The sequence below is a fragment of the Arvicanthis niloticus genome, chromosome 4 (assembly GCF_011762505.2).
Source record: "Arvicanthis niloticus isolate mArvNil1 chromosome 4, mArvNil1.pat.X, whole genome shotgun sequence".
NCBI lineage: Eukaryota > Metazoa > Chordata > Mammalia > Rodentia > Muridae > Arvicanthis > Arvicanthis niloticus.
This window is the reverse complement of record NC_047661.1, coordinates 79,247,593-79,271,051: the sequence shown is the minus strand read 5'-3', so window position 1 is coordinate 79,271,051 and position 23,459 is coordinate 79,247,593. Positions and strand designations below refer to the sequence as shown.

At 41.2% G+C, this 23,459-nt stretch overlaps 1 protein-coding gene across 2 annotated transcripts in view; it reads right to left on the bottom strand.

Annotated features, from left to right (window-relative positions):
* Positions 1 to 2,946: 2,946 nt before the first annotated feature.
* The window catches only part of Gdap2 (ganglioside induced differentiation associated protein 2), a 39,672-nt gene continuing 19,159 nt past the window's right edge, over positions 2,947 to 23,459 (bottom strand). The window contains exons 6-14 of one of the 2 annotated variants that reach the window (XM_034500929.1): positions 21,527 to 21,603; positions 18,037 to 18,196; positions 16,796 to 16,955; positions 13,777 to 13,853; positions 13,160 to 13,236; positions 11,001 to 11,140; positions 9,034 to 9,088; positions 7,566 to 7,709; positions 2,947 to 3,869 (exon numbers count right to left, since the gene is read on the bottom strand). In XM_034500929.1, the coding sequence (XP_034356820.1) occupies positions 3,822 to 3,869; positions 7,566 to 7,709; positions 9,034 to 9,088; positions 11,001 to 11,140; positions 13,160 to 13,236; positions 13,777 to 13,853; positions 16,796 to 16,955; positions 18,037 to 18,196; positions 21,527 to 21,603 (938 nt within the window). In that variant the 3' untranslated portion in view covers positions 2,947 to 3,821. Of the gene's footprint in view, positions 3,870 to 7,565; positions 7,710 to 9,033; positions 9,089 to 11,000; positions 11,141 to 13,159; positions 13,237 to 13,776; positions 13,854 to 16,795; positions 16,956 to 18,036; positions 18,197 to 21,526; positions 21,604 to 23,459 lie in introns of those variants that run through there. The other variant, XM_034500931.2, reaches the window with a different exon arrangement.

Below are 23,459 nucleotides of genomic sequence, written 5' to 3'. Positions count from 1 at the left end.
CATACATACATATGCACCTCACTCCAATTCATATGTTAGAACTGTAATCTCAGATGTGGTGGTGAGACTTGGGCAGGTTAGGACAATGAGAGTGGGTGATGATCTCCCTTGCCTCTATGAAGACATAGTAAAAGGGCATCTTTCCCGGAGCCAAAGTGTATGTTGTTTTGATCTTGGGGTTTTCTAGACTTCCACACTGAACCTCCAGGTTTAGGGTTTCATGCAATTACAAACCCAGAACTAACTGTAAGCTGGGAGGCTGCATTAGAGACGGTACAGTGAAACATTTTCCTATGTTGCTTATGATGACTATGAGAACACTAAGACTGGCAGTATGGTTCGGTGGTGCAGTGCCTGGCCAGCATGTGAGGCTCAATATCTAGTACCAGAGGTGGGGTGGTGGGAGTAGAAACTCTAACTGGAAAGTCCCTTATGCCCAATCAGAGTCATCTACAGGCTACCTTGTAGCACTTTTGGTCTTTGATACTACAATGCAGGGGTTCCACAGCCAGAATTTTTCTTTATCCAACTCTTGAAATTCTAATTTCTACTTATATGCCAACCAATTGAAACTACACATACACACATAAAGAATGATTTTAACTTGTGTTGAACACTACATCTTATCACTTTCCCGATAACTGTTACAAAGAAAAAATAAAATCATTAATTTCTCAATATTTATTTATTTTTGTGGTGCTGGGGGTAGAATCCAGGCTCTTGTGTGTGTTACGTGATGCTCTACCATTGAGTTATAACCCCAGTCCTACAGTTCTATTGTTCAATAAAAACAAACAAAAACCCAGGAAGACACATACAGACTTCTATTTTCTTTTGCTAGTGTTTATACTTACCCTTCTTTGGAAAGATACTTTATCCCTTTAAGACTTTCAGAACGTTAATAAAACAAACAAACAAACAAACACCTATATTCATTTTCCTTATGTATGTTCCTTTGATCTTGGGGCTTTCTAGATATAAAAAATAAAAATCCTGATTGTTCTTAAAATACTACAAATGGATTCCTTTGAAAAAGTAGATATAATGGATCCGCACACAATGTTACCAGAGAGATACAGTAAACAATGAACCACTTGCCCGTAGCAATCTAGTACACTCAACTTCCCTCAAGAGGTCATTTTATGATCCAGAATCTTAGATATGTGTGAGTCAGGAAAACCCAAGGATGTGCTGAAGCAAAAGTACTTCCATTACTAGTTCTATCCTGCTTGCCTATGTTAGTTAATAAGCTGGTAAATTCTAGGTTGTGCCTTCAGCAATTTAGCTAGTGTTTGTGGCATGACCAAAGTTTAATTGGACTAAAGGCTTGTTGATGCTCTGGTTTAACACCAGGTCTTAGGGATCGCCACCCAGTCACTCCATCATTTTCTGATGCATTCTTGAAAACCTCTTGTGCTCTCCAGGGTATCCAAACCTTTGACAGAACACACTTGCATGACAAATTACTTATTTCAATACTAAGGCCACGCTCTCTTCCATCCAAGAAGCAACCCTTGGCATGTTAGACAGTTATGAAAGCATGGACAGCCCCACACTGACCCTTACTTTTCTTTAGTCACCCTTACACTAACAGTTGCTATGTACAGTCTTTCGTCACCTTTACACTCCAATTGTGTCAATTAGGCTAGAACGTCAGCAAATAGAGATTCTTACTGGTATGAAAAAAGAACATTCTTTCAAAAATATTGCATACAATAAATTGCAACTTGCATAGATCTGCATATGGTAGCATATAATTATAATCCTAGTACTCTAGAGGTTGAGACAGAGGGTCACAAGTCTGGAGCCAGCCTGAGTGTGAGCTTGTCTGAAAAAAATGCAGACATTGTTCATATAAGGTAGCTTACAGTTTCTATTATCCAGGGTGGCAATGGTTTAGGCTGGATGTCAGTTCTCGGGAGCTACGTCCAGCATCAGCAGAACAGGTGCACTGCTGTAGCTGCTCTGGTGAGCAATGCCTCCGATCAAATGACACAATAACTGCAGTATGGGAGGAATTTCAAATACCAGATATTGTAAGGAGGAGAGGGTCAAAGGAGGAATGAAAGTAAGTTTACACTTGACATCTGACTGGCTGCCTTGATGACCTAGAACATACCAGGAAGTCCTTACCACGTAGGTAGACAGAACCAGCATTGGCTTTGATATCTAACAAGGACACCTATCCAAGAAGTATGAAACACTTCTTGTTTATATGAAGCAATATAAAGTGATCACTGGGAGGGCTCCCTCTTAAAGAAGAAGAGAAGCATGCTTCTTTCCGTCTCCTGAAGAGTGCTTAGGTGGCGGACTGGGTCTCTGCTTTACTATCTCTTTCAGTCCTTACTTTCTATGCTCTGAAATGCAAACGTGCATGATACAGAGAAGGGGTGGAGGTGGGTGGGTGTGGGCACCAAAAAAGACTATAAAGACACCCACATGGAAACAATAATGCTTTGACCTTAATTCAAGAAGAAGTCTTTAAAATGGGTAACAGATGTCCCTTGTTAAATGGCAGTATTGTAGGAGAGCCAAAAGAAAATCTGCACAAAGCAGGAAACGGTCAGAGAGTCTGGGTGGGATTTTTTTTGTGTGTGTGTGACCCAATCCCAAACACCACTCAGTTACTCAAATGGTGCCAAAGACCATAGAGCACCTTAGAGAATTTCTTTACATATATTTACTCCCATTAACCCGCTGAGAACTAAATGAAGACACTCCACCGCACCCCACCTCCCTCAATCTTCTCGATCCTGGAACAGCCAAGTTCTTTCTAAATGCCATCTTTCTGTTACCTCTGAGGTAGATTGTGTAGTTCTAAATTTTACTTACTAAGGCACACCCAGAGCCTGAATGGCAAATGTTTTCTGAAAAGTGAATTTTCTGGTACTTGGATTAGTGCACTGTTACGTACTCCCACCATACTGATGTATGCGACTCAAGCGATAATGAAGCAATGTAATCATTTATGACTTTGAGAAGACAGCAATGTGGTCAGGGATGTAGTCCTGGGAATTCTCTTTACTTAGGAGTGCTGGTAGCACAAACATTCTTTTGATAAAGAGACCAGTCACATGATTATAGGAAAGAGTTGAAGATACAGTCTTCATGTTCTCCACACTCTGAGATCAGAACAGTGTTGATCTGAACAAAGCAGGTAATCCAAGAAGCACTTACAGCTCAGCCTTACCTTGTGCCAACAATTTGTGAGTTCTATGTTTTGTTGAAGGTTTTTACAGTTTTGATCAGACACATTTCAATATTCTTGGTCATGGGCAATTCTATATTATAATCAGATGGTCTGTATAGAATGTAAATGGTATTAAAGCTAGGACATGAGGGAACAATGCATGCGTTCAGCATACACTGGTTCTATATATTTTGAGAAACACTTAAATACACAAAGAGAGCGTGCACTGTTTAAGAGATGCTATGAACAATGTTGGTGGCCTTGTAACAGAGTCCGGAAACGTGCACTGTAAGAGATGATGTGAGCAACGTTGGTGGCCTGTGTGACAGAGTCCAGCATCCTCCAGGAAACTGAAGACACTCAAAAATTGATCCCCAGTTTCTACTAATGCTCTAAAAATGAGCATTTCCATTTGATACAAATATACAAATTTAAAATGTATGCAGTTCAGAATGGCCTACCAGTTTTAGATTGTTTATGTCCAGAAAATATATAGTCAATACAAAAATACCAGAGAGGTGGGGACAAAAGCTCTCTGGATCTGTACAGCAAAAATGAACATCACTTCAATAGGTGGTGAGTGGTGGTGAAATGGAATCCTGTGACCAAGAAGCACTGGGAAGGCGGAAGGTCACAAATCTGGTGATGGAGGATAAGATGCAAAATAAGGCCCATTTTCCTGTGTAGAGAAAAAAATACGAGAACATTAAGTAACAACACGAACTAACAGGGTGTGCTAAGAAAGTGGCTTTTAATAAATGGAAAAGTGCATGACTAGTGTGTACGCAGCGTGGGCAGACCTTAGTCACCTGTTCCACTCCAGTGTGTCAGAGCTGGTGTGAAGTAGAAGCTGCAAGAATGGCAATGTGCTTTAATAACAATGTCACCTATTGAACACTCCAGGTGCTGGACTAGTTACAGGCTCCTTGTCTTCACTGTCCCTGTACATTCTCACATGACACCAGGAAACAGGTCACATTCTCATCTTACTAACAGGGAAAATAAAGGGCACAAAGATTATATAGTTCAACTAAAAGTACCTCACAAGTCACTGGCTGATCTATCTTGACACTGGACTCTTGTTAGATGGTGTTACGTTCCCATTGCTGAATCTTAGTTTAGTTATGGAACAATAAAGATGGTTTCTCAAGAATTTAGTAGCTGTCACTGTTTGGCATCAGGCATCTTCATGTCACACCCGAGCGGCAAGACTTGTAACAGTGACAGTTCTCAGGCCATTTAGCTCCACGTCAAGATGGAGAATTAAATGCCAGAAACTTAATGTCAAATGTAGAAAGCAACAAAACTAGTGTACGGAGAGATTCTTTGGCCCTCACTTTGGGTAATTGTGATAAAAACAAGGCAGTTAACTTTATGATAGGAGGATCCTAGATTAGATTTATGAGATGTAAGACTGGAATCCCATTTTTAGGAAAAGTATTGCTTTGGCAAAGAACTTGTTTTTCAGTGAACCACAAACAGAAAATGCTCACCATTAACATATGACACCGGCCGGGGTGAGGAGGGAGAGCAGGACGTCGTCTGCTCCATGGCATTTACCTCACAGTTACAGGGGACACTGACCAGACCTGGCAGTTAGCCTAGTGGGCAATTTAATGTCATCATAGCTAGAATGAGCAGAAGCTTAGCTGCTCTTCTGAGCAGGAGTGGACCCTGGTGTCATAACCAGGAACTCAAAAGGTCACCCAAGGAGACTTTCTGATAATAAACAAATGTGACCAGGTATTGGGGAAGAAAGAAATAGAAACAAATCTCAGAATTAGCTACATTTCTCAAACTTAGGGGGAAATACACATTTTGCATTTTAGCATGTCTATCATAACCTGTTCAGTTCTGCATTTTTAACATGCAGAAATGAATGATGTCCTGAGAAACATATGTCCAAAGAGAAATCTGTTCTGAACACCAGAGGAAATCCTTCACGGCTGCAAGGGCTCTCGTCACTCTCCTATGCTCTCTTCCAAAGTTTTTCATCTCTGCAACGATTTTTTGTGGCAAACTAAGAGGGACATGTCTGATATGCAATGGCATGAAACAGAGCTTCCTACGTTCACTTCACACTCGACAGGAGACCACTGAGCCATCGCCTCGCTTCTCTATTTCTGGCAACAATCATAGTAATTGAATGAGTCTCAGCAGTCAGATGGCACACTCGAATTTTATTTGTTAGTGCTGACTTGCTCTTCTCTGGAGGTTGCCTCCGTATTATTTTCATCCAGATAAAAATCACCTTTCACCTACTTTTCAAAGAAGCCATTGTCTTTCCAAATGACAAGTCTTAGAAATTGCTTTTCAATTCCACTGAAATGTGATACCTATCAACACCAATTCAGTCCTTTACCAAATAAGGGACCTATCTTGTGCTATCAAGTATAAGATACAACTAAACACAATAAACTATGCCACCTTTGGACTACTGTATCATTTTCCTTATAAATCAGTATTCAACCACCTCCTGGTACCTCAGTTATACATCCCATAAATTACTGTGACACAAACATACTACCTGAACCTTTCCCAAGTTCTTCAAGACTTTCCCTCAAATTGCTTCTCTGGGGTAATGGAAACACCAGCCACTAAACGTACTTGCTATCTGCTTCATCTCCCACAGCTACTTAGTCTCCAAATATCACAGCTCCTATCTTCAGACCCTAGCCACTCTCAGCAACATGGCTGTTCTCTGGTCTCAGCTGAGGCTGAATCCTTCCTGTAGACTTGCTTCTCTCTTCATAACGATCTCTGCTCTCTCCACACCAGTCCCTGCACTAGATGTAATGGCAGCTCTCTCTTGCAGAACACTCCCCACTGACTTCCGTGTACAGCGCTGCATGCACAGTGGAAGTATGTCATGATATGCTCTCTGCCTGTCCCTGAACACTGTCTTCTCCTACCCCAACTCTTCACTTTTATTCCTGACTTCTGTCTTCATAGACAGAGGGTACAGTATCTTCATTCTAGGGAACTAGCATAGGTAGAGAGAGACAGTTTAATGAGTCAATGGTGAGTTTAAAAGTTATGCTTCCTTTTCTATGATCCTGTCAATGTCTCCTTTTTGATATTCAAAACAACAGAATGCTAAAACACAAAGGCAAAAGAAAGTGAGTCTGGTGGAGTAATCTTTCTGTATTTGTAGAGAAAAATGATACATTTAGATAGTAGTTTTGAAATGTCATTCAAGTTCTGGGTATCAAATGTTCTTTTGTGCCTGTTACATTTCCTGCTATTAATTCAAGCATGACAGGTGTAGTTCAAAGGCAAATAAGGGGGTCAGTTCTTACTTCAGCATATTCAAGTAAATTCAGATGGATGGAGCTTTCTCCCATCCCATATACTGCATAACCTTTGTTCTATGATCCAGCTGCTACAAGTCCTTTCTGTACAACAGCCAAATGTGAAATTTCATTAGCTATTAGGACACATTAAATACTTTGCTCTCCACATAGGGGAACAGAGGTCATCACTGAAGTTGGAGAAACCTTAGAGAGAAATGTACACCCTGCTGTATAATAATCAAGGGAGAATACTTAAAGCTCAGTATGCCATGCCCAAAGCTATGGAATCAGCAGCAGTTAGACAAGGTGCTTGATTAATGTCTGGCAAAGAGTCTCAATTAAAAACACATTATAATGGTGATGCTGTGAATACACACAATAGAAAAGAACCGTGATGAAGTTCAAGAGAAGTCATGAGATTAATGCTTCAGAACACATCTGTACCTGTAAATAACACCACTAACATGGCAGACACATTGAAAACATGACCAAAGCCTTAAGGAAATGCAACTTGTAACAGGGCAGAGGCTACCGACTTAATGTCAACGCTCTGAGTGGACACTAGCCAGTCTGGCTGTTCACATAGCTAAGAAGCCTCCACTCTTAAGAAAAGTCTTCAATGTAACAGAAACAGTCCATGACTAAGGATCAGCTTTGAATTCCTGACTGTGAAAGTTTGTTTTGTTGTTGTTGTTGGTTTTTGTTTGTTTGTTTGTTTGTTTGTTTTGCTAAAATGTTGATTTGGGGAAAACCTTCCAGGACAAGGACTTTTCCTAAGGTAACTGTGTGAAAAAACGCTAACTGATTATCCCAAAGCTCTTGCACGGCAGCGTGCTACCTAAGTCAGATGCTCACAGGGGCTGTTGTGTACCAGATGCTGTCTCAGCACACTGAACACATGGGAGTGCATCTACATGGAATGAGACAAAAGCTCTGTGAAGCAGCCTCCTTGTTATGAATGTAGCATGTAACACACTCGCACGCTCACACCCGCCGCTCTGTGACACACCCATATGCTCACACCTGCTGCTGTGGCACACCCACACACTACATACTCCAGGCAAAGGAGAACAGGCGCTTACCCTGGCATCATATTCAAGGACAAAAGGAGGGAAGTCTATCTGTTCAGGAGATATGGCAGAAAAGAGCTGCTGCAGGCTGTCTACGTGGTGGATCTTGTCCTTCAATCCTGAGACAGAAAAGGTGGTGAAAAACCATGTTGAGACCTGATTAATAGGAGAGAAAGATAATTTAAGCCAGTAGCAATCGTTAAGAATAGAAACAATTTTGAAATTTTACAGTAACAAGTTTTCTTTTTTTAAAGTACAGTTTGTAGTTCATTAGTGAGTTGCACAATAGTTTCGTAGGTTACAAGGAACATTTATAAAAAAAGAAAGAACAACATCATCATGAGGACTACAATGAGGAGGCTGCTTCACAGAGCGTACGTCTCAGTATGTGCAGATGGACGCCTATGTGCACAGCACGCCTACAACACATGCTTCTGGCTGTTGACTGAGCTGTGTGCACTTCACCCCTGCTGGGAAAGGGAAAATGGAGGTCACTGGGTACCTAGCACTCCAGGGCAGGCCCCATGCCCGGGAGCAATTGGCAAACACAAAATGGACTCCATCCATGGCTTTGTGCACTTCTTGTTTTGTTTGATTGTTGTTTGCTTTAATTTTTGATGTTGGAGAGGGGGAGGGAGGGAATGAAGGAGAAAGACAGGAGCACAAGGTTGGGCAGATGGGATAATCTGGGAGGAGGTGGGGGAGGAGGAAAGAATATGATTAAAATATACTGTCTGAAAAAAAGGCTTCTGCATTAATTGACACAATAATAAATGTTTTGGTATAGTAGGTTAGTAGACTTTAAAGTTGTTTTTGTTTGTTTTTAATAATTTGAAACTAAGATATTTTCACTTGATAATTACCTTATGGTCTCTGTTGAAGCCAATCAAAGTAGTGTGTGTGTGTGTATGTGTGTGTGTGTTTACACATATACAATGGACTTTTCTTTAGCTATAAAGAAGAATGAGATCATGTCATTTACAGAAAAATGGATGAAAATGGAGATTATGATGTAAGAAAATAAGCCAGACTGAAAAGTCACTATTACATGCTTTCTCTTATATGTAGAATCCATATATAAAAGGGGGGAAAAAGACATTAGGGTAGAAGGTAGCTACCTGGAAGAAGAGAGACCGTGGGAAATGGGAGAGGAAGGATGAAAAATGATTGGGCCTGAAGATGGTCGAAATGCATTTCATACATGTATGAGAATGAAAGTTACCACTTTAGTTTACATGCTTTGACTGTTTTAAAGGCAGATAGCCACTGTATCTCACCTTTGTTTAAATAACGTAACAAAATATTGTGCAAGGGCTTGTTAATATGGAAAAAACAAAGTTTCTGGTAGCTAGTGGTATTTTTGATACCAAGGTAGGTAATAGCTACAGCCAATGAGAACAGCTAACCAATCTGCAGTTACAGCAACCTGAGCATGCAATGCATGTAACTCCAGGACTTGGTAAAAACACAAACACCGTACCTTTGAACGGAATGTTGGATGAACGAAATAAACGGCCTTCAAATTCCTCTTGTATCTAATCAAAACAAACAAAGAGTCTACATAAGTAACAATGAAAACCACTCATTAGTACAGACAATCAACACTTCTATCTGAGTATATAAATATATTCACACTGAGAAAAATGCCTCAAAAGCAGCAGGAGTTATTATACTGAATTTGGGGTAAAATGTCAAAAATAATTAAGTGAACATTTCATTATTTATACTGCCCATTTTAAAGGAAGCACTAAGTGCTGCCTCTGACTGTGACAGAGCTACCTCAAGGAAGAATAAAATCAATCATACTTTAAAAAAAATATGCACTATTATTTATCCTATGATGGAGTCTCTCACCTCAAATATACACAATTAAGTCACCTTGAAATCACTAAAATTAGAGTAAAAGTTAGAAAGTAAAAGTTATAGTCATGTTACAAGTTACTGCCTGGTCTGGAAAGTCTATGAAAGCTTTGTAGTTTGTACTTAGTCCTCTCCACAGTTCTGAGAACAGAACCAGCACCACCTCCACTTTACCCCTGGTAACCTGGTGACCAAGAGAAAATGCCTAGAATCTGACCAGGGCCTCAGCTAACTACCCCATGCAGCTTTGTGAGGTACATCTTAAGATTTTGTTGTCCAGGCCGGGTGGTGGTGGCGCATGCCTTTAATCCCAGCACTTGGGAGGCAGAGGCAGGAGGATTTCTGAGTTTGAGGCCAGCCTGGCCTACAAAGTGAGTTCCAGGACAGCCAGGGCTACACAGAGAAACCCTGTCTCGAAAAAACAAAACAAAACAAAACAAAACAAAACAAAAAAAGATTTTGTTGTCCAGAAGTTTAATAATCACCATTGAGTCATAAGACATCAATTGTAACGGACTTTGGAGAACTAGCAGGAGAATTACTCTGGCTGAGGGCTATGTCAGTTGAAGGGCTAGCTAGAAGCAGGAGAAGGTATACAATGGAGTACAGCTTCATTATAAAGTACTTTAAAGCACACTAAATAAGTGTCTGTTAGCTAATGAAAGCATTAGGATTGCTAATTAAGATGAGATTTAATGGTGGGGTGGGTGGATGGCAATGGAAATTTATGGTAATTTACCTTCTTTGTTCCCTAACTGTATAATGGTTTTTCAATCTAACCAATAAAGATACTGTGATGCTACAAATAAAATAGCAACCAAGAGGTAGAATCATCTTTTTATTTAGGAAATGTATCACTGAGAAAATCCTTATAGCAACGGAAGCATAGTTTAATGAAAATTTTCTAGCTCCAAGTCAGGAGTCTATTAAATCTAAATTCTGTATATACAATTCTGACACTTTGGGTAATTAAATGCCCAATTTTCCTTCTTCTACTTTCTGGTGTAGAAAACATTAAAAGATAACAGGGACGGTGACAGGGTCCGTTGCCACAAAGACTCCTCCTTTGTCAGCCTTATTAACAATGTATGGAATTTGCCTGCTTTCCCTGTGACAGGGGATGAGAGGCAGGCAAATTCCATACATTGTTAATAAGGCTGACAAAGGAGGAGTCTTTGTGGCACCGGACCCTGTCACCGTCCCTGTTATCTTTTTCCTTGAACCTGCTATTAGTATCTCTCCCAACGGACTCACTGGCTATTGAATCAAGTTAAATAATGTTTATAAGTATTCTCAAATATGTATTGTATTAACACACCATAGCAATCAAGGCCGGGCTTCCATTATTTTATATACGAAGACTGGGTCTGACACCAAACCTCTTCCAAGATGGTCAAAGTGAGAATATTACAGGTGAGTTTAGTTTACTGCAAAACCAGGGCCTCCAATAATTAAAGGCTCTAATGGCTATGATAAAAATCTCTGTCACATGAATAGCCTTTCAAAGATATTTACAAATGTCTGCTATTGTTTAGTGTTAAAAATACAGAGGCAATAACCCATTAACAATTTCCAAAAATAACTAACTTGATGTCAACAACATCGTAGAGTTTCTTCAGGAAGTCAGAGTCCAGGTGATTGTATTCGCTGGTCAGTGTGTGGAAATACACCAATACATATTCCTTCACAGCAATGTGATCCATTACATGGATAAAATACAAGAGGGCCTAAGAGAGAGAACAGAAAACATTTCACAGTAGCCGTTCACTCCATAGAGGGAGGCCCTCCCCTAAAACTAATGTAATTCACAACTTCCTGGAGTTGCAGTGGGGAAGAGCAGGTTGGCGACGATAAATTCTCTCAGAACGTGAACCCCAGCATTTAGTGACTCTCAAAGGCTGCGATACAGTCCTTTTCCGTAGTGCTCTAAGAAAGAGGATAATTAATCTTTGGCCTCTGAAATAACTCTTCAGATACCAGGAAGAGCTCTTGGATCAACTACCGGGTTTCTCCTATCTAGGACAACGATGTCAAAACATTTAGAACTAAGATTTAGTACTTCTTATAATTTTAATAAAATCTCTAATTCCTGAAGTTTCTGTTTGCATTCCATCAAGATCTCCACGTTCTTCATCAGACAGACTCAGGGCAAGCCACAGAGCACACAATGTGATGTGTCCAGCCACTCCCTCCACACACTCACGGAAGCTCATTCTCTTAGCACTTCCAATGCTTATCTGAATGAGCAAAGTGGAGGGCTTTGTGGGCGGTTGGCAATACACTGGGTAACACTTCTAGAACTCAAGAGGATGATCTAATATGACCCTGTTTGGTTAGGGATGTATTCTATTTTAAGAAATTTAAGAGAGATGCTAAAAACAAACTGAGAACTATAACCCAAGCAGGGCTGATGTGACCCAGTGGTTTGGCTATTAACAACTGCAAAGAGGGAGCTGAGCTGCACCAACTGAAAGGATTCATCAAGCAGGCGTTACCCAGTGTATTGCCCCTCCTCTCTGCCTACCCACATACTGGAGATTGAACCCGGGGCCCGTGAGGCTACATGAGCACTATACTGAGATGCATCTGCAGTGTCTTAGAACTATATTTTTAGGGGTTCCAGAATATTCCATTTGTGAGTATGCCATAACCAGCTACTGGGAATTTAAGTTATAATGTTGCATGTACTTTTTCAGTTTTAAGTGTGATATGTTTACTGTGGCTAAAATACATGGGTCAGTCACAACTTATTTTCTGTAGTTATTTTTTTTAATGAAATTGATGTTTTGGGGAATATATATACATATAAACATTTTAATAGAATACCTTTAATAGAATTACCTTTGGTAATTTCAAACATGTACCCAGTGTTATCATATCCACTCCCCCACCCATTCTGGGCCCCCCAATATGCACCGCTGGTTCTGTTTCATGCCTGTTTCTTTTGTAACAATGTACTGAGCTCACTCAGCTCTGTGACCGAGAGTGCTGACTGAGGAGCTCCGCTTAACTCATGGGCTCAACTGTCCCTCCAGTGAGGATTCCACACTCAGCAGTTACAGGATTTACAGCTACATCTCCTCTCGGGAGCATTTTCTTAGAAAGTCTCAGGAATGGAATCACTGGGTCGATGAATACAGCTTTTATAGTTTCAATTCATCTCTGCTGACAACACTTATTTACAAGTTCTCACTAATTCTCAGGATGAGAAATGACATTTTGAATTGCCTCTACATATTACTAGTCAGGTTGAACAATTTCTTCTTTTTACTTAACAGTTTCAACTATTTTTTTTTTTAAGGTCATCTACTTCTGTTTTCTGGCCCCATATGAAGAGATGACAGAAGATACTCTCTTTCTATCTTGGGTAACTGTACCTCTGGTATACGATTTTTAAGTAGATACTCAAGTGTTAATTTTTCTTTTTTCTTTCTTTCTTTCTTTTCAAAGACGCTCTCAAGCCTATATACTTAAAATGCAGAGTACTTCTAACCAAAAGCTTGCCAGTTACATCATATCCTAACAGAATAGCTGTGTTTCTGGAGTAGTACCAGAGCCATCTGGTGTCTGATTTTCCTATAGAGAACAAGCAACTCTTAACTTACCAGAAATGATGCATACCGACTCTCAGTGGATGCGGGTCTACAGACCCATAATTCCTCTCACCTGTGTTGCAGACCCTAGCTACCAATCATTTTCTTACTTTCTATACCCATCTAATTTGCAGACCAACATTTATAACGTACCTTGTCCATATCTATCAATGTCACAGGAATGTTTCTTCCAACTACCACCATCACTGTGCGGCCACAGTTATCTACACCTGAAAGAGGAGATGCAATCAGGACCTAGGGACCTAATACAAGACCAGGGTTTGTCCTGGTCTTTTTATGTATTTGACTTTATGTATTTGACTGCATAAAGTAATTCAAACAATAAAAAAAAAAATGAGATGCACAAGCTTCTCAAATCATATCATTAGATTTCTTTGATTATAATATTATTTGTGACCCAGGAAATCAAAGCTCTCAACTGAAAATGAACAGGTAATGCTTGAAACAAAACGCAGAGGAAGAAGAGGGGACTGGAGAGTGCTCGCTATAAGGTTTGAAGTTTGTACTGACAATGCAGAAAACATCCTAAGAGAAAAAGCATCCCAACAAAAAAGTGAAACAGGCACTGTTGAGACTATGAGAACACACTAGAGGTTGATACAGTATGTCTAAGATCCTCCTGATGTCCAAAACCTATTGATGTCAGCACAAAACACTGTATTTACAGAGAGAATCATAGAAATCTAAGTCTCTCATAGAACAATGAGTCAGATCCTTAATTAGCAAGAATAAGTGATCATTAAGCTCACCTGTTTGGTATAAAGCTTTCAGAGAAGCAATATCAGATAGGTCTTCAGATCTTGCTTGGCATAACCATCGATTATAACTAGATAAATAAAGGATATAATCATTATAGCAAACATTGGGAAGTTACTTTTACAAATGGAACCCATTTTTAATGTTTCTTTCTTACCATAAAGAACTCAGACTTCATTACAACATAGTGTTAGAGGCTGCTGCACCATGCAGAATCTTAAGCCCTTGATAGATGTGCACTAACGAGGAAACATGTATATAGCCATGACTGAAAATAATTCTCACAGTAAGTGAGGACTATACAGATACATGGCTATGACATCAAGTATTCAAAACAACATAATTAAAGAATATTCTTACTTTTCCTTACTACAAAGATGTAACAAGAGAAGCCTCTGTTGGGTTGCCCTGTCCTGTTCAGTATGAGGGCTTTTGTCTTGTCTTATTGTATCTTGTTTTGTCCTGTTTGGCTGTTGTCTCTCGGAGGCCTGCTCTTTTCTCAAGAGGAAATGGAGGAAGAGTGGATCTGGGGGAGGGGGAGTTAAGAGGGAGCTGGGAGGAGTGTGTGGGGGACTGTGGTCGAGATGTATTGTATGAGAACAATCTATTTTCAATAAAATAAATAATTTTAAAAAGTTCAATATCTAACATACTTAGATAAAGCCCATTGTTCAACCTGGGAATGCAAGGGTTTCCAGGCCTGATGCAAACACTGCATCCTGCACTCTGTTATGTCCTTCTGTGTCCTGCTTTACTATAATGAAGCTGAACTATTGTGTGTACATGGCATGAGGCTCCGTCTTGCTAGTCTCTGCTTCACTAGATGTATCCCGGCACAGTACTGGCTATGTTAGTAAGGGTTTAATGAGTAATTAATAATTAATGAAATAATGCCTTTGTGAGAAGTGACATTAGCATCACAGGCAAACTGGGTATCAAGCCTAACAAGGACTACTAATGAAAGGAAACAAAATATTTTAGTGAAATCATCTCTTGCCCATTTTCCAATGTCTTTTCCCCACTTTAATAAATAATCTAAAGACTTTCAAAGCTCTATTTTCGAAAAGTTGCTAGTTTGCTTCCTAACGACTTCTACCTTATGCTACATCCAAATCACTCATGGTGGACCAAACACGTAGACACGTCAACAGAAGACCTAGGGGACTTCTCTCCTTTTTCAGGTGTTAGGAAGAGTTACTGCACAGAGAGTGATGTGGCACACAGGCAGTAACGGGGACAGTCAGGAGTCATCAGTGACAGGAGAGCTGCCCTCCATCCTGGTCTGCATAAGAGGAACTGGATTCAGTGTGTGAAATATGGTCCTGCTTCAGGAAAAGCAGAAGTACATCTTTCTAAACTCCACCCTGTAATCTTAAGCATGACAGAGCACTGGCTTCTAGCTCTGTCCTATCATAATCTCAACAGTCATCAGCTCTAAACTTTTCAGTCTTGGGATCTGAGAACTGTGAACAACCCATAAACCATGAACATTTTACCATGGTGGTGAACATTTAAAAAATGCATACAGATCACCATGATGTGGCAAAGAAATCCAGTTACTCTACTTAAAGAAAAATGTTTGCTAGATGACACTCCACTATTTTTTTCTTAATTAATTATTTTATTTATTTACACCCCAAATGCTTCCCCTCTCTCCTAGGCTCCACTCAAGAGAGGATGCACTTAATCCTGTTTAGAACTGAGCCTGTCATTTGGTTCTTCCTTTAGAAAACTTGTTCACTGGTTCCCTCTAGTGGTAAATCTGGCCCCCCCCCCCCCCCCCAACACACACACACACATAAAATCAGAGTAAAGGGAAGACCTGGGACTGAGGAGACAGAACATTTTAATTTCCACTGGGGGAGAGGGAGCCATTCTCTTTAGTGCTGTCACCATTCTGTTCATGCTGGACAGAACCCAGTAAGTAACCTCCCTCCCAGGCTCATGGAGGCAACCTTATAAACGCAGCAGGCTACAACACAAGAAGTCATGAAAGAAGAGGAGGAGACTTCCTGGGAAGGAGTTCAGGGAGAGTGGGAGAGGCAGGGGGAGGGGAACAGAGGTGAAGGTGATGGATATGTGCCACAGGAAGCTCTCAAGAAAACAAAACATCTGAGGTTGTCTAGTCCAAGTCTCATTGTGTGACTGGTGACTGGCACCATGGAAGCACCTTACAAACAGAATGATAAGCTGTGCCATGCTGTGAAAAAAGGAAAGCAGCAGAGCAGGCATTCTAGACCCAATAGCTGAGGTCTGAGAGGCATTTGCTTTCACCTGAAACCTGGAGAATGGGCAGGACTGAAGGTGAGAAGATGCTGACTGAAATGAATGGGAGGGGCCGAAGCCAGCACTCAAAGGTAAGACGATGGGTTTGCTCAGTACTGAATCAGCTGCTGTGCTTGCCTGAGTTCTGGCGGTGAGCTACATGCACTCCAATCACTGACGCTCCCAGCCTAGAAGACACTATCTTTTACCAGCCCTATGAAGGAACTGATAGCCATGTACAACTTACCTTTTTGCCTTTAAAAAATTGAAAAGTAGCCATTTTTACTATTAATCTTTCTCCATATATGACTTTAAAAGGATTCATTCAGATTTGCTTTAGTATTAGAAAACACTTGGAGAAAACTGAATGTAAGGGTCCTCAGGGTAAGTGGGGGAGACATAAAACTCTTGAGCTGAAGAAAACTTTAACACAAGAAAAATGCAAGCAGAAACCTTCTAAGTGCTTTCCCATCTCCTAATTTCCACGTTTAGAGCACATGTAGGCACATCAGTTAGAGCCCACAGTGGGGTAAGGACTCTGAAAGCAGAAACGCATCTGACCACTGGCTTCCCTCACTAAATGACCTCAACTTTTGGCTCTGGGACTAGAAAGTGCAGACAGGACCTCCTACCCAGCCATTGCTAAGGTTAAACGAAAGGAACGTAGTGTGTACAGCAGAGCATCCACAGGTACCAGATCCTTCTCCTGACCCGCACTGTCTAACTACCAGAACAAACCTGCCTTACTTTCTTTGATGCTGCTTCTGCAGGGCAGCTTCGGACAACTGTCCCTGGAGGATCAATTTTCTTTGCTTGTCAATATCTCCTTCCATTCGAGCAAAAGCATGAGAGCCAATGAAAGACAGATCCACTCCCAAGCCTTCATCCTCATCTTCTTCTTCATTGTCTGCAACAAAAAGTACCATCAGCAGAAAGCTACAGGAGGAAAGACTGTGAGGCAGCAGCAGCAGCAGCAACAACCACAACCACAACAGCAACAACAAATATCAACATTTATGACGCTGAGATAATTTAGAAATCTTTAGTCCTGAAGTAATGAAAGAAAAGGAAGCAATTCCCTAAGCTGATTTCTGATCAGAACACACACTGAGTATGTGTGGTAAGGGGTTTATGATCTTATAGATGTGACAGCTGACAGAAGGGCTTCCATCCAAACATACACTCTCTGCCTATAACTTCCAACCTACATAAGTATAAAACCTAAAGAAATGGCTATAGTATTCTCATTGTACTGTTTAATGTTACCTGCAATTTTTAGAGGACACTGTTAAAACTGGTCAAAACTTGACAATTTAAGGTGCTAATATACTCAGCTACTGCGTCAACAGTTCTTCAGGAGCCTCCAAACTCCGTTCAGCTGAGCATGTTGCTATGCCCACCTGCAAATCCCCAATACAAGTCCTATGGCAATTATGTAATGGTACAGAAACCACTATGAAAGTTCCTCATAAAACAACAAATTGAGTTACCACCTGACTCAACTATATCATTCCTGAAGATAAACGCCGTAGACTTGGTTAAGCATACCAGAGATATCTGCTTCTCAGTGCTTAGTACTGTACTGTTCACAACAGTCAAGATCTAGGACCAGCCTAGGTATTCGTAAGAGATGAACGGATGAAGTGTGACACACATGTACATATACACATCAGAGTTTTATTCAGCCATTAAAAATGAGGAGATTACGGTCTGCAGGAAAATGGACGGAACCAGAGACTGTTAAGCAAAATAAGCCAGGTGGTGAAAGACACACATCACATGGTCTTTTTCTCATGAGGAATCTAGAGTTCACACAGATGTAACACAAAAGTAAGTGTGTGGGGGAGTGAGCAATGCAGGAGAACAAGGGTGAGGAATGAGGGATGGCTATAACAAAGCAAATTCTGCCAATCCGTATGAAACTGTCAAAGGACAGCTATCTGTATGTTAATTAAGGAAGATGAGGTGCTTAGAACCCCAGCACTCACCCTCTGAAGCACCAGGTTTCTCACTGATCCTAATTTGCCGCTCAGGTACCACGGGCTCCCCTTCTGCATTTCCAATGTCTGCAGGTAGGTACGGCAACGACCGGCTCTCCTCCTTTAATGACCTTGGGAAGTACAGAGGTAGCAGCTTTTGGTAAGTGGCCTGTGTCAGAAAAGTAAGGTGCTGTGTGAAAAACAGTGAAGAGTGAAAGCAAGCCCACGCAGTGATGACTACGGTCCACGTGCTAAAAAATGAATAACTAGCCAGGCAATGGTGGTGCACACCTTTAACCCCAGCACTCAGGAGGCAGAGGCAAGTTTGAAGCCAGCCTGGCCTATAGATCAGAGGCCTCACCTCTCCCTCTGCTCAGACTGCAAGCTGTCCAACTGCCTCACTCATTCAATATTTGACAGGGAGAAATGAGCCTCCAGTCAAGTCACAGGAAATCTCCATCCTGGTCCAGGTCACCAAATCTGGACTGTGAAGGCTGCCACTCTCTGCCTGCTCTCGCACCCGTCTGCTAGACGGCTAAGCACAGGTGCTATATGCTGAAGCTAGTGTACCAGTCTCTATTTGACCCACATTTCGGTTTTTAGGGTTTTTTTTTTTGGAGGGGGGGCAGGGGCTGGTGGTTTGAGAGAGGGTAGCCCTGGATGTCCTGGAACCTGATCTATAGGCCAGGCTGGCTTCAAACTTGCCTCTGCCTCCTGAGTGCTGGGGTTAAAGGTGTGCACCACCATTGCCTGGCTAGTTATTCATTTTTTAGAAACATTTCTAACTATTTTCTGAAGGAATGATAGTTTTCACTCATTCTTAGACATTAAAAAAAACAAAAACAAAAAACCTTAGGAGCCTGTGAGATGGCTTCATAGATAAAGGCCACGGGGTCTGATGACCTGAGTTTGATCCCTGTGACCTAACTAACATGGAGGAGGAGAACTGACTCCTGAAGAGCATTTTCTGATTTCCATATGCACATTTCTCCCAGCCTCCTCCAAAGTAAAATATATAAATAAACCTTATTTAAAAAATTAAGGAAAGCAATGGAGGTGAGAAATGAATGATAACAAAATATAGTAACATATGATATAAAGATGATGAAACCCATTACTTTGTAAGCTAATTGAAAATTAATACAGTAACTACATGTGCTGAAATAATAAACAGGGTAAAGTGTACTCTATCTTACGATTTCCACATGTGCGAGCCCTGTGCCCATTGACAGCACCAGAGCAAATGGAGCTGCTGTGTGCTGGTAGTCTCCATGTCTGCTGAGGCACATGCCTCTTCTGCATCCTATGATCATTACTCAGCATCACTCATGAACTAATCTAAATTACAGGGGCTGGGGAGAGGTTAGAGGCTATGGGCGCTTGCAGCTCTTCCAGAGGACCCAGGTTCTATTCCCAGCACCCACACTGAGCAACTCACAACTGTCTCTAACTCTAGATCCAGGAAATCCAACACCTTCAAGCATTTATGGGCACCTACACTTGAATGCCATACATATACATAAATATGAAATAAAATGAATAAATCTTTACAAAGGACTAAAAGAATGACAGCACACAAGTGATGGAGTTGAGTATCTTGGTCTATGGCCTAGCTTGATCTACATAGTGCGTTCTAGGCTAATCAAGGGTACATAGAGAGACCCTTCCTCAAAAAACCAGAAACAAGCCAACTAACAAGGTCGGGTGAGCATCAGGCTCAGCTTGTCAAGGCGCTTGCTGTGCAGACCTGGCCACCAGAGATCAATCTGTAAGAAGCACAGAAGGTGGAAGGAGAGAACCAATTCTACGAAGCTGTCCTGACTTCCACACATGTCATAACACACTGGGCACGAGTATACTTTATACACACACACTCACATACACACAGAATTTTGAAGAATCATATACCATAAAACTAATCTGTTGAAAATACAGAAGTTGGTGATTGTTATGATGTTCTAAAGTTGTCCACCACCACTGTCACTGCCATCACCTCAACCCAACTCCCCAGCAGTCATCTCCTCGCAACTCCTAGTTCCAAAGCCTGGGCTGCCAACCGTTCTGCCTCAGTGCATGTGATTTTGTTCAACATTTTAATAAAACAGAATACAATTTATGACTAGTTTCTTTTATATCTGGTTTATTTCGGTTAGCATCATGTCCGTACAGGTGCCCACACTTCATTCCTCCAAGGCTGAATACTTCCACCTACTCTATGTATACTCCACACGTGTATACTCCACGCGTGTATACTCCACGCGTGTATACTCCACGCGTGTATACTCCACGCGTGTATACTCCACGCGTGTATACTCCACGCGTGTATACTCCACGCGTGTATACTCCACGCGTGTATACTCCACGCGTGTATACTCCACGCGTGTATACTCCACACGTGCTCTTCATCCGTTGTTGACTACTTTCTACTCTTTGGCTACTGACTGAACAACAGTATTTTAAATCTTCATCTTTCGTTTTAAATATTTTCTGTATATACTTAAGAAGCTGCTGTACTATATTGTAACTTCTTATGTGGCTGGCAGATGGCATTGTGACGGTGAAGTGGTATCTCATTGTGGTTTTGGCTTGAGTTTCTGTAATGGTCAAGGTTGTGAAGTTTCTTTATCATGGTCATTTGTATATCACTTTTTAAGAACTGAGAATGAACTATGTGTTTTTTCCTTTAAATGGTGTGTATTTCATGTTTCTCATCTTCAAACTTTACTAGCTAAGGAATGCTGCCCTTCTCAGGACCACCTGACTCCTAAAGTCAGTATCAGCTTACTTGAGAATAGGACTTGTCTTGAATAGGGCTGCAAACCACCCAGCCCTCCTCTTTCTCCTCCTCTTCCCTATCTTAGCAAAGCACTGAGAAGCAAAGTGACAGCTGAAGGCTACAAGCAGAACTATCAGAAGCTGAGCACGACACAGTACACTCAAGCTAAGGATGCCCAGGGAGATAGAAACAAAGATCTGACTTTCTACATGGCCCAAGCTTAAATAAAGCCACCACACAGAAGAAAACATAAACCTGCCAACCATTGGCTTGGCTACCACCTGCACCCAGTCCAGCAGATGGTGAGGCCTTACCAGCAGAGCAGTGATTTTCCAGCTATGTTGCTAAACCCTAGAAACCTAGTACTCAGGTTACAAGGTGACAGCCTGGGTCTACCGACCTGTGCCATTTCCCTTATGAAGACTGAATCAAACTCTCCTTAGCTGGGTGGTGCCTGCCTATGATTCCAAAACTTGAAACAGAGTCAGGAGGACCCAGCAGCCAGTACGGCGTGATTTATACTGGACAGTCTGGGTTCTGTCTACACTGCTTTAGTTTCCATCATCGTCTGCTTCAATGAATGAGCATGAGTTCCACTACCACCAATTGATTTAAACCATTAGATTTATCTGCTTCAGATTCAGCGAACAGATGATGACCACATGAAAGTAGTAATACAAGTTGAATTAAGACTCAAACTAAGCAAAAAAGTTAGTAAAATACCTCTTCGAGTTCTGAGACAGCAAATACTACTTTTTCAATGGTTTCCCCATGGATCTCTAGGAACCGCCTCACAGTACCTAAAGAAGAGAATGGAAATACACTCAATGTTAAGGCCAAGCTTTGATTTCTATAATGGGCCACCCTGCACTTCATCAGCCACTGCTCAGTCACCCACCACCAGAAAAGCCTGTCACACGCCCCTCATATACCCTTCTCACAGCCTGGTGTGCTTTCCTTCAGAGCAACTGTAGCAGACAGTTTTCAGAGGTCTCTTTATGGCATGTCCTCCTGCTCTCAGCCCTCCACTGGCCCTATGGTGCCATGGAAGAGCTTTATTGTACTTGCTGCCCTAGTTACAGTGTCTGTAACAGTGGCTGGCTACAGAAGATGCTGAGTCCAGACCTCTCTCTTTACCCAGCATGTTCTGTGTTTCTCTGAGGCTTCCCTTTGGCCAGAATGATCTAGCACAAACAAAAAGTACAGTGCCTTTGTATTCATTCAGTTAAAGCGTGAGGTGTCCCACTCAGCCTGTTTCCTGATCAGCAAACCAAAGTTGAGTTATCTTTTTCTAAGTCTCTATCCCATGGTGTGTGCACCATGGTATGTGTGACAGCTCAGAGGACAACTTGCAGGAATTAGTTCTGTCCTTGTACCACAGTGTTCCAGGGTTGAACTCAGGCTATCAGGCGTGGCAGCATCTTTACCTGCTGAGCCACCTCACTGGCCCTGAATTTCCCTTGGCATTCTCTTCACTTTTTATTTCAGTCTACACTGCCAAGTGGCTTCCATGCACAATCTTTTCATTCTGCTAGCGTATCAAATATCCATCCTTCCTCTCTCAGCTGCTTTCAAGCTCTTAACACTCACACACATTTTGGCAATAAGTTATTGGCCGGTCTCTGTTTCTTTCATTTCCAAGGCTGTGTTATCTTCTTACAGTACTTTCTGTAGGAGATACTTGTAATCTTATAACGTATAAGGAAGTATTCCTTATAAGTTAAGGTTCAAAGTTCCCACATGACTTGCCACACTGTCCTAGCTAACCATATCATAAGTCCTGTTTCCAACTGTTCCTCCTACACGTCTTCTACTGTCATACTTCATGATGCCCTATTCAGTAGGTTAGTTCTGACCAGAAACCATTCTTCCTCCACTCTATTCTTCTGTGAATCATCACTAACTTTCCAAGGTCTGGGGATGAGCTAGGTTTGTGTGGAACTTATCCCTCCCTGTGTTCCTCTATACTGAATCTCCTGCACCCACCTTGGTTCAAGTTCAATTTAGGATGCTTCAAGTTTATAATAGGTTTAATGAGCTATAGTCCTATGGTAAATTAGGAAGCCTCTGTCAGCCTTTGAGCATCCTTCTATCTGTAAACTTCTTACAGCTACAATGTGGACCTATTTAAATTCAAGTATATTTTACATTAACATTATATTCACTGAAGTCTAGCAGAACATGGCCATATGACATACACTCATCAAAAGCAACCAATAACTAAATTTAATACTTTATGGGCCGCCTTGGTAAGTAATGTAGTCCAAGGACCTAGTACAGTAGATACATTTGTTGAGAGTAGAATTAAGATCTGTAACTCTGCTGCTCTAGGTGCAAATCTGTGTTTCTTCTGGTCTGCTTTCAACCTTTTCCTTAAAACAGCATTCTAAAAAATTTTTTTCTTTTATACTATTTACATTACATAAACACTTGACACATGTAATTGTCCCTTAACATAATTACTGTATGTTTCTTATGGAAGGTAATGCCAAGTAGCAATCAAATCAAATTCTCTCAATGGTGTTCATTTAGAAAGAGACTTCTGCCAGGAAGAGGAATGAGATTGACCTTATGACTCAAGGATTTCCGTATTTTGTTCTACACTGTTTCTTCTAGTTGCAGCTGGGTACTCTTCCTGGCAGCCAAACAGGATGTC